The sequence below is a fragment of the Grus americana genome, chromosome 3 (genome assembly GCF_028858705.1).
Source record: "Grus americana isolate bGruAme1 chromosome 3, bGruAme1.mat, whole genome shotgun sequence".
Lineage (NCBI taxonomy): Eukaryota > Metazoa > Chordata > Aves > Gruiformes > Gruidae > Grus > Grus americana.
In genome coordinates, this window is record NC_072854.1 from 109,979,916 (window position 1) to 109,992,113 (window position 12,198).

The 12,198-nt window shown below is 37.4% G+C and overlaps 1 protein-coding gene across 20 annotated transcripts in view; it reads right to left on the reverse strand.

Annotated features, from left to right (window-relative positions):
- The window catches only part of NRXN1 (neurexin 1), a 735,823-nt gene that overhangs the window by 379,142 nt on the left and 344,483 nt on the right, over window positions 1-12,198 (reverse strand). For all 20 annotated transcript variants that reach the window (XM_054820730.1, XM_054820729.1, XM_054820728.1 and 17 more), the window contains 3 exons: window positions 10,284-10,406; window positions 4,855-5,236; window positions 4,135-4,325 (listed from right to left, as the gene is read on the reverse strand). In XM_054820730.1, the coding sequence (XP_054676705.1) occupies window positions 4,135-4,325; window positions 4,855-5,236; window positions 10,284-10,406 (696 nt within the window). The remainder of the gene's footprint in view (window positions 1-4,134; window positions 4,326-4,854; window positions 5,237-10,283; window positions 10,407-12,198) is intronic.

Below are 12,198 nucleotides of genomic sequence, written 5' to 3' on the forward strand. Positions count from 1 at the left end.
AACATAGGATGTACAATGGACTCGAAAAGTGACATTTGGGAAGGCCACGTGGAAAAGAATAAGAGAGTGAGACAAGTTGAAAGTATGTGTATCAGTTCAAAAAAGGAGGTTTTAAAGATGTATGAAATGCTGCTCAACAACAAATGTTGAGTTAGGTATGATTTTTTTATGATGTTGATTTCCTTTTTAAAAGAAAATATATTTAGCCCAATATCAAAATCAGAATGACTGCAGTTCACCCTGGAGCTAGAAAGTCTGGAATAGGATGAGATGGATACTAAAGTACTGAGATTCCCAACTCCTAGAAAAGTTTGTAACTACTTATCATTAAATCTAAAATAACAGCAGCATTCCTTAGCTTTTCATTTTGTGAGAGTGCAATATTTCAACTTCTCATCTCAATTTATAAACAAAATGCTAAAATATTTTAATTTTCTGACAGTCATTCCGAGTGGATTCTTGTAGGTTTTTGTACGTTTGGTGTTTAAAAAAAGTGGCTGAAAACTTTGAGGATTAAAATAGTGCCTACATGTGTAGGAGAGAAGCAAAAAGAAGATTAAACCCTAGTAGCTAAGTGGATACAAAGTCATCCTTGAGGATGTTCCCCCTTGAAAGCAGATCATGTGTCTTCAAATATTTATTAAAAAAAAAAAAAATCTGACAAAACGCTAATTTCCTACATGACAAGAAGAAATTGTGGAGAGGGAAGAGACATTACAGATGTTGTAATACCTACAGTCTGAACAAAGGAGACGTCTTTTCTTTGGCAACAGTAAGGAAAAGAGCACAAGTCAAATTCCACTTTCACTTGCATTCCTGTGCCCTGTCGAGGCTGTTAGGACCCCTTGAGACCATAAAGAGCACAGCATCAAGTACATCAAGCCAGAATTCCCCTCCACCCAACGATTTTGGTCTGCGAAGGCCTTGAATTGTAGCTCTGCTAACCATCTGAGCTACGCTGAAAGCAGGACAGGGAATCTGCTCATGAAATACATGAAAGCAAATTTGCTGCGTAACTGCATGTTGGCAGGCTTAAGCTGCGTTGCCTTCGCTGTTGAGACTCGTTTATCTTCACAGGTTATCTGCTAGAACTGCACCCGAGTACACTTTGCTAATTTTCTCTGCTAGGAAAAATAACACAGTTCTTGGAATCCAAACACAGAACTATTTTCACTCATTTATTTGTCTCCAATTTATAATTTACCCATCTAATTACAGCAATAATTAAGCTGGAGAATTTAATATAAGTATTTCCGTAGGTACCCACTCCAATCCACTGAAATTGTACCAGAGGTTATGCAGGGAGCCCATGTCTGTAATAATGGACTTCCTATGTTATATAGCCAAATCCTACACCCAAATGGAAACGTATAGTGGAAATTCTCTCCCATATTTTTATGGCAACTCTCTGCTTTCCCAGACAACTGGCATCCTGTGCAGGCTTCACAACACAATCTGTGTCACATCTTTGTACGAATTCTCTGTGTATTTGCAAAAAACTGCATATATCGATTTATCTTTCCAGGATTAGCTTGGATTTCAGCATCTGAAATCTGGTAACTCTGGTAAATCTGGTAACAGATTCTATATTATCTGTACACATTTATATTTCACCTAATGCTAACCCTGGTTAAACAAAATTATTGACATCACTAGCAGGAAGTAAAATTTGGAATTCGCTTTGTTGTTAGAGCTAAAATAATATAGGACAATGAATTAACCATAGCTGCTTGTATCAGTAAGGTGTATGGAGTGTTTATACCATAACAGAGATGTGTCACTGTAAGAAACTCTGACATAAAATAGAAAAGAACAAGCTACAGGAAAGCATTTCAACTGAATACAAAGGAAGAAAAAATAATAATAAAAGGCAATTTTTTTTCTCCTTTTTAGACTGCTGGCTAAAAAGTATCAGCTTGAACTCCTCCCAAAATCAAAAAAAATTCTAATGATATATGCTGTGCCATATTCAAGGAAGCTGACTGAGCAAAATATAATAGAATACATTAAAAAAATAAAATGAAACATACTACTATGAGAAGACAGAGGTTGAGGACCTGGTACGCTAGTCCAATTTGAGAAAGATGCTTACTATAGATTACTGCACTGAATATGTCAGGCTTGTTATTCTTCTACTAGCCACATTTCCTGGGTGGTGAATTACAGAAAATCAGCGCCTAATACAATTCACCTTCCTCGCTTCAAATCTCAGTATGTTTTTTCATGCTCTTCAGGTTTTTTTCCACTGGAATTCAAGGTTAGAAAATGCACGAGCTATGGATACAGTTTTACTTCAAAAGGGTAAAGCAAAAGCAGAATTTTCAAAGTGAAGAAAACAAAGGAATGTTGGATTTTATAGGTTATCCTGGCTGATGAGCTTTCTCTGTGAATGCACGAGGCAGTGCATTTAGTGAAATAACAGTGCCCTCTAGTGTCTATCTAGTGTCTTTATTAAGCACATTGTTCAAACTTTTTTTTTTTTTTTTTCCTTTTCTTAAATAAAGCAACATACCAAAGACCTCATTCAGTTTGGAAAAGATGTAGAATAAAATGACTGCGTTAACTTAGTTATCTGTTCTTAACAGGATTGCTTTTCCTACTCATGTCTAATTAATATACTGGGAAAAAAGCAGATTAAACACATATACGTATATATGCATATGCATAAGTAGTACTTACTGCAAAAAATGTGAAAGAATAAGGTGGATGCTTTCTCTACGGCATCAAAAATAACATTGAAATATTACATTGCCTCAATAAACATCGACTATATTTACAAGAACACAAAAATGAGAATGAACATGGCACAGATTTCAAATACAATTTTGAGAATGGAGCATGAGCCATCCAAAAAGCTTTAATTTATAAACCAAGCATTTCTGATAAAGAGGCTCTTATTGAAGATTATGACATATCAAGATACAGTTTTCACAGTCTGTCTTACAATCTTAATAGCACTTTCAAGTGAAGCAAACATGTAAAATATCACAAAATCCAGAATAATTACTAAGGTCAGCTCATTATCTGTGACTCAGAGGTAGTTAAAAGAAAATCCAGCAAGGAATAAGCTCTTGATGGAATATTAATATCTACTTTGAACATCCTGGCTTTTGAAATATTAAATTTTCTTTTACTGTTATGAAATTTTGGTTTTCCTAACAAGAACTTTCATAAAGACTGTCAAAATACACTATAGTTTTTCATATCACCAGAACATATTTTCTTACGTCTGATTAGGGACACAGTGTTTAAAAAGTATACTTATGCATCCTTTCAAAAAGATATTTTCCTCTGATGCAAATTAGCTTTTCAGAAGCTCATCCTTACAACTAATTACTATTACTTATTTTAAAATATACATGTGTATCAGTTTGGTTTATAAAAATGGATCTGCAGAATCTAGCTGTACCCGTAAAATGTAGGGTTAGACCTAGAAAACAAAGTTTATCCCACTCTGCAATTGACATTACAACACATTACATATTTAGATGAGTATATGTTTATGATTCAATACATCTGGCAACTTGTATTTATAACTGATTCATTGGAGGAATGCCACATATGATTGCTTTACTTACAACATATTTTATGACATCAAAATACTGCATTGTATTTATTTGCCCAACAAAATGTAGCTTTTATGTGGAATACTGAACAGTGGGGGACAGGTGGAAATGTTCCCCAATTCTCTAATACGGAGATCACCAGTTCTGCAAAGCCTTTTGTAGTCATACTGCAGCGCTTGGGCTGTGGTTTCTGCATGCCACTTACATGACTTGCGTTCATGTAAAAATCAAGCCTATTTCATAGACATTTTAGAGCTCCTTTAGTCCCCCAGTTATGTTTTGGTATATATGGGCCACTCTGTGTTCTTACCATTTCCTATGTTGTTTTTTTTTTTCCTGCGGCATTTTCACACATTTGAAGCTGTACCTAACTGTGCAGAACTACTAAAAAACCGGCAGTGTCAGGCTAACATAAGGATGTCATCTCTTGTGATCATATTAGTTATTATCAAATAAAACATTTTATATGGTATTACAAAGTTATACTGTACTTTACATACATGATTTATGCAGGTTATCATTCCATAATGACCCTCACTGTAGGTTATACAGGAATTACTGTACTTACTTTTGAGATCTAAATTTCTGGCTCCCGCTGTGCTCTGTGTTGTGATTTTAGTGTCAATCTTTACAGTGTGGAGATTGTTGGTATCCCTTGATATCATCACATTATGCCACTGGTTGTCATTCAGAGGTTTATTAGAACTTCCTTTGATGAGATTTGCACCATTTCCCAAGTCAAACACATAGTGTAAATACCTGGGAAAAGAGAAAAAATTGGAAAAGTTTCCTTTTTCTTTACATAGCAAGGGAGCACTAATTAATATGTGTAATATTTCCTATTTCCTTGTACTCCTCAGTAATGCCGGTACAACTGGAAGACAACAACGAATGCCAGATGGGGAAGCAACCTTAATTCAGCGAAATCACCATTCATTTAGACGAGCTGAGATGCAGTCCCAAGTTTCTGGAAAGTAACGAGTACTCCGTGTACCAACACACGCATACACACGTAGAGAGAGAACAAGAGGAAGGCTACAAACTAGTACTTCTCTGTGGTAAACACTATAGCAGTTATACCTATTATTTACTTTCATATTTTTCAGGCATCTAGCTTCACCTGAAAGAAAAAGTCACACTAAAGCATATGAAGTTTAACATGAAGAAATATTCATCAATCATGTATGTTCAGTCAAATAAAGATTTGTATCCTAAGCTTTCCCTTGTATTTCTCCTGTGTATACATTTTGAATAGACTGGTTTTGTCATTATGCTAATCCATACATACCCTTTTACTAATTCAACCACAATGAAATCATTTCCATCGCCACTGTTATAAAGTATCAATCCATCCAGAGAGGTTGTTTTGAACTGGAAAAAAAGGTGCATAGATGTATATGCTTGTAGCGTGGCCAATGCAACATAACTTGCTTTTGTTTTAAAGGTTACAGGGTCTGCTATGATGTTCCTGAACCCAAATCTTGCATTTAGCTCACAGTAATCGATGTCTCCATTTTTACATAAGTCAATGTACGCCATGCCATTAAATGTAAGACTCTGTAGATGCCCAATGAAATTAGAAGGCACAGAAGACAGGTAGCGCCGTTCTGTTATTATTCCTGTTTCTATGTTGTGGAATTCCAGTCGTGTGTGATCACCAGCCATTTGACCTTTAAATAGTAACAAGAAAACACATGTTAGCATCTGAAAAGGGAGGTCAAAAAGCACATCATGTGATTAAGCATCTGCATCCATTTCACACTTTTCAGAATGTGCGAGGCCAGTTCCTGGCTCCAAAGAAGATTCTTATCCAAACTACTGGTAAACATCTGGTAGCCTTTCCACTGAGCTCAGTATCTTTGGATAAAGCCAACAGCAAGATTTCTGAACTAAAGCACAATACCACATTATATCAAACTGCCAACAAAATCCCTCACTTTGGTTACACTTAACCAGACATGTGGTTTTATTATAAGCAAGTGCAATTAATTAACACAACGTGGAGAACACAAAGGCAAATTTTAGAGCTAAAACTACAATGTTAGAGCTTCACGGAAGAAAGGTATAACAGTTTGGGGGATATTACTTCATGTGTTTTGCTTAGAAGTGCATGATTTGGAAGAGGAAGGAAAGATTCCTGTTTTAGCTGTCTTAGGTACATTAATGCTGGCCCTGCTGCAAAGGTAGGGAGAGTCTTCTTTGAAAGCCACTAGCTTTGTAGCACAGGGATAAACCGTGGGAGAAGGGGGCAGAGCCCAAGAGATGGCCGAAGCAGAAAGCCTGCAGCAAGGGTGCATGACAGTGTCCTGTAATCCTGAAAATAGCAAAGGACTTGCTTACATCAGAAAGGTGGCCAAAACCAAGCCTCGCAGCTACCTTTGAGCCTGTCTTTGTCATGCAAGGACTCCTTGCACAGCAGAAAGCCTGAAACTGCTGACTGTAGAGCTAATCTGAAGGATCAACACTGCCAGGGTACACCGTGTACAGGCAGGGTAAGTTTTTAAGCTAGTTATTAAATACCTTACCCAGCACATCAAAATTGTGTCCACTGAAGAGTTCCCTTTTCTAACAGAACTTAATTTTTTTTTTTCCCCATGCTTATTTTAAAGAAGTAGGGCAGTACTATCACGAGGCTGATTCATGGTCACGTTGTGTGGGTATGATGACAAAACAGCTTTTTATTACTAAGAAATTTTACCACTTAATCTACATCTTTTGCAAACCATGGACTAGATTTCCCAGTTCCTTAGATGTTTCGTGTGTCTCAGAATACAAAGAGGGTGAACAGCAGACTGAGCCAAGCTGGAATAAACACTAGGATAAAACTGATCTGTAACACAGGTTCCCACAGTTGCAGTGCAAAGGTGTTGACAGGCCAAGTTCCCTCTGTCCTTCCCTCAACGTACTATTCCAAGAGGACAGCGTGAGCTCTGACCCAGGCTGGTCGTGCTTAGCGGTGGTGCAGAAAGCCCTGAGGCAGCCTTAGACAGCTGTACCCTTCATAGGTTTTATAAGCAAGCGTCTGTGTACGCGGGTGCGAACAGGGAAAGGATAAGGGCAAGATGAACGCAGATATTTGGGTTTTGCCCAAGGAGATGGATTCACAGACAAGGTAAGTCACAGCACTGAGATGCAAATACAAGGTATCAGTGAAGTTACAGTGAAAAAAGGTCTGTGAGCTTTAATACAATTAAAAAAAATTGCTTTAATAATTTATGATAAATATTTACAAGCAGCTTACTTAGCTTCAGGATGCATTCTGATCTAACTCTACTGATGTCATTGATCCCACCATCTGGGATCTGCAGTCATACAGGCTGAGCTCTGTAAGAGGCACCTTAATCCCCAAGGACAGCCTTCTTGATATTCTTGTTTCTAAAGATCAGTTCTGAAGTTACCACCTCTCCTGATGTATTAGCAAAGGTGGGTTCTTCCTTGCAGTAATGAGTCAGGGAGCTGTCTTGAAAAATGTCAAATCTGTAACTTTCTGCAAGGCCAAGAGCTGTATATTGGATCACAGCCAGAGAGTTGAAGATCATGTTTTAGAGGAGGAATATTATGTATTCCAGTCTTATATCACTTCAGATGGCATTGCATAAATGTCATGGCAAAAATCCACTAAGCGTTGGCCTGTAGCACAGTATCCTCACTACATTCGCTACCTTAAATGTATTTCTTTCTTAAGCATGGTAATAAAAAAATTCCAGAATCTGGGCTCACATCCCAAATCTCCCTCTAACATTTCAGTTGTATGAGCATGCTAACAGGACTTGAGACTTCACATAATGCTCCATAGTATTCGCAACTGCAGCAATGAAGAAAAAGAGAGACTCTGCAGTTTGTGCTTACAAGGTTAGGGGTTTTGGTCTGTTGGGTTTGGGTTTTTGTTTGGTTTTTTTGTTTGGTTTTTTTTTTTTTTTTTTTTTTTAACTTGTCAGGTTGGTGCACGAAACGTGTTACCTGTTGCAATGCAACAGGACATACAAAAGGCCAAGTGAATTTCTGTTCATATCCATAAGCTAGTTATCCTTTCCATTATCCAACGGTAGTGACCTCCTTCAGTCCACTTATTTTCTATACATTTCCAGAAAACAAAGTGCCTTGGGGCTGCAAGTATTTAAACTCTTCTATGATAAGTAAAATTTTCAAAAACCCCTGTATGACTTCCAATGAAAGCTAGTTATGATTCTGAAAGGTATTAGTTATCCATGCTGAAATGATGCATTCGTCAAAGATAACTAAGCTCAGTACATGGATGAACAGGTGATATTTTATAACCTGTAAAAACTGGAAAGTGAGGCTGAATTACCTGATGGCTTCTGATCCAGCTTAAGCTTTCTGGATCTGATGGGGTTTTTTCATATGTGACATAGGAAATGGAATCAAAAAAAGGAAAAAACTGTGTGTGGCCAGGGGAAGCTGGAATTTTTGGGAAAAAGTCCATTTTTTCCTTGTGCTCCCATGAGATTATAATAACCTTTCACATGAATAACCACAGGGTTATATTTTAACCACATTTCTGATTATTGGGACATCTGAAGAAAAGTTCTAAGCAGTTTAGAGCAATCTGATATGGCAACTCTTCCACTACCCCTTCAGGAAATTCAAAGCTACTACACATTAAATTGCATTGTGTACATTTGACTTTCTACCAGATGGGAGTGAAAACTTAAGCTCTTGAAAGCTTTGGCAACACACAGCACTACATGGCAATGAAGATTTTCCGTGTAGAAAATGTAATATTCCTGGGACTAACAGCAGGTTTCCCATGTTATCAGACTTTCAAGTTCCCTCTAGCCTCTTCTCTCATGCCAGTTCTCTCCTCACTGACGGAGGAGGCCACAGATGTGCCACACAGCTTCCTGCAGGGAGTTTAGGAAGACTTTATCCCTTCAAAATAGTGGGATGACTTTCTCCCCTCGGATGAAGAACGTTAAGCATCTGTGGATTACGCAAATGTAGGCAATTTACAGCTTGAAGAACTGAGAGGGATTTTGAGTCAACCGGCCAGTGTCTGATACAGGTACTAGCATGTGGAAAGAATACAAGTGTTGTACTGATGTTGTGTGATTCGGAGGCAACTGAAAAGACTCACTGCCTTCAACAGCTAGAATAGAGTAGTTCAGTTGGAAGGAACCTACAGCGATCATCTAGTCCAACTGCCTGACCACTTCAGGGCTGACCAAAAGTTAAAGCACGCTCTTAAGGGCATTGTCCAAATGCCTCTTAAACCTGACAGGCTTGGGGCATCAACCGCCTCTCTAGGAAGCCTGTTGCGGTGTCTCAGCTATTTGTATTTAATAGTAACTGCAGTTATCCGCAATGGCGAGTGATTACAAGAACTTACAGTCCTGTGTTCTTTACTTATTACTTCACTTGACTAGACTATATATGATAGAAACCTCCTGTTTTCATCTTAATCCTTCACACATATTTTGAACTTTTCTGAAGCTGTGCTGAGCAGCTGGGACTGAACCCAAAGGTGAAAACAGTACTTCATGGTGGTTTTGTAATCTGGAGTATTTGTAAATAAAAAATCTGCCATGAGGAGCCCACAAAATCTGCGTTTGGTTTTAGAGACTATATTTTATTCAGAGCTAAACAGCTTCCTCTAACTAGAAAACGTCCCCAAAGTAGCCTTATTATCTGAGTTGCCAGTTGAATCAGCAAGATGTTATTTTTCAATATAGTTCCTCCAGTACCATATATTTATTTTCACAAAGAAAATAATTGGTTTAGGCCATCTGCTTTCTTGGGAGAATGACCCAAAGCATCACCACATACACAGACTAAATTTTTGCTTCACCTCTGGAAGATCTATTGGTAACTTCTGATTCTAGAAAAGCGTGGTTTTGCAGCTATATGAATACACAGCAATTATTTTTCTACCAGTGTCATGGTCTTCAGTGTTCTGCTGAGGTGAAGAAAGACTACTGAAGTAAGTGCTTTCCTTTTAAAAAACCCATTAAAATTGTTACCATTTTAACAAAGCTTAAAGCAAATGACAAAAGCTATTTAATGCTACATGAAAACAAAGGAACATACTAAATTGCTAACACAAAATTAGGCACGTTGTATTGTGCAAGGAATCGGGGCCAGAAGCCAGGTCTAGTTGCTATTAACAACACTTATCTTCAACAGAGCAAAATCTAAGTCTTCTCTGTCATCATTTCTGGAAACATATACACAGGAGTATATTTCTAATGTTTGCTAGCATTCATACCATGTTTTTCCTCCCATCTCAACCACTATTTTAGTATTTGAGAAAAATCTGTTGCCTAACGTTTAATTATTGAGGATAGCTGATGCAAGATTTAAAACACAATAGAATATCCTTCAAACATTTATGAAGTTCTTTCTTACAGCAATGGCTTAGAGTTTAACCTTAATATAAATTCAGTGTGTTGCCAAAAGCATTTTACTTGCCTTCTTATTAGTGATGTATCTAATGACTTCTCTCCAATTACTGTATAAAAACATTCATTTAAGTCAGCATGGAGGTTTTCATTAATTTCAACAGCAACGTTAGGCTAACATTAACATCAAGTGTAATAATGCACTCGTAGTAGCAGTATTTCAAGATGTATAATGTGGATTTTTGATCTTACCCAAGAAAAGAAAAAAGTATCTCTTGCTTTCAGATAAAGGCATTTCGCTTCTGCCATTTTTTGCTTTGCGTTTCCCCCCCAGTAACACAGAGTCACAACGTCACGCTACCTGTCATGGCCTGCTGGTCATCCACCATTAACTTTAAACTTTTTCCTCGCCGAACCACACGCACTGTGTGCCACTCATTATCATTGAGGTTATAGCCAGCAAAAAGGGTTTCTGGACCTTTGCCTGTAGGATATGCCAAACAGTCATTATGCAATCTTTAAATCAGTTTACATGTGAACCTCACAGAGAAAGAGAGACAGAGAGACAGAGAGACTGGCTGGGCAAATGTTAAAAGTCACATCAAGCAAGAAAATTACAAAGTATAAGCAAACCTCAAAATTTAGAGCTATTCTGTTAAAACACTTCTCCTGTATATTTAACTATATAAATGTATTGTATTTGCACATTTAATGAACCAGGTTGTCATAAATAGGCACAGTCAACATGGATTTAGTTATGCATTTTCCAGCCATTGGCAAGCCATTAAGAAATTAGATTACTGCAGCCAGAAGAACTTCAGCATGTGTTTACAAGACTGGATTTTTGTTCCTTCATTAAAAATAGTTTTGCAGAAAGGTACAAGTGGTAAATGTTTGTGCATGTGTGGTATATTTTTCTTAATCTATGTCAGCTTCTCAGCCTACGTCTGTTTATTAGGACCTCTCAGAAGATCATCTATTACCTTATAATCCAGATGACTTGTTAATATTCAGATCCAGTACCTTCTGATGTTAGCAGACCTCCAAACCACGCGTTCCTTTTTCATTTCATGGATACCTTTTCTTGTATTCTGCTATTTTTGTGCGCAGTACAGCAAACACTTTTGAAGCAAATATAATCCTACTTATAGCACAATGTACTTGTAATAACTGAAGTATTTGCAAATCTAGGAAACAGGATACCTTTAATACTTAGGAAAAAATATCTCAGAAGAAAACGATTATGGAAATTTTCCCTTGCACTGTTGCCCAAGAAGAGAAAGAAAGAGAGAAGAAAACTGACTATGAACTATCATTGACATGAGTAGGTGACTGATCAAGCGCTGAACCAATCAATCAAAACTTCTGTGCTCAAACCTGACTTATTGCACCTATGTGGTGACCATCCAAAAGGTAAAGCTAATTTACAACTAACAAATTACGTTCTTGCAAGATAGAGACTTCCCTGGCCTGTTTTTCAGTTCCTGTGGCATAATAAATGCTGCTGACAACTCAAAGAGGTTTATAATAAAGTAACACTTGACACGAAAATATTAGGGTTATACTGAATCAGACCATTACCTCCGCTACATCTTTCCAGGTGACTACGTCCCATGTTTTAGCCTTCTTTTAAAAAAGGATATACCACTGCCTCTGAAACTCTCTCATTTTTATTTATTTATTTTTTTTATTCTTTTCCACCCAGTGCAGGCTAACTGTGATGGAAGAGGTCTGTTAATAAATGCGTAGTATATGACATTATCTAAAGTCAAAGCCTCTCTGACTTCAGTACTGCACAGACACTAATAGCTTGATGTAGCTGTTTAGCATATTGGACAGTTTTCATCTCAGACTTTTTCCATTTTCTATCAGCATGTTTTTAATTGCTGCTGGTTGATTGCCCTGCTTTTATATGCAATCTTTGTTATTTTGAGCATGACAAGAGATTTCCAGGAATAAAAATACTAGCTACAGCAAAGGCAGTGAGATTCTGATAACATCACGTTGCTTTCCCTATGCCTCTGTGTTGACCCTGGGCTAGGAAGGATGTGCAAACCCAGCAGAAAGAGATGTCTACGTAGTCACTGATGTCAGCTACCTGAATTGTTCTGTTCCTTATGGGTTTACTCTCTCTGACAAGAGAAAGACCAGTTTGGCATAAAGCTTAAGTGAATAATGTTCTCTTTGAATACAGTGATATAGATGCAGTGAATAATGCTATTTAAGCAATTTCTATTATTCTATATTTTATTGGGGGCTTCAATGGAAGCAATTTC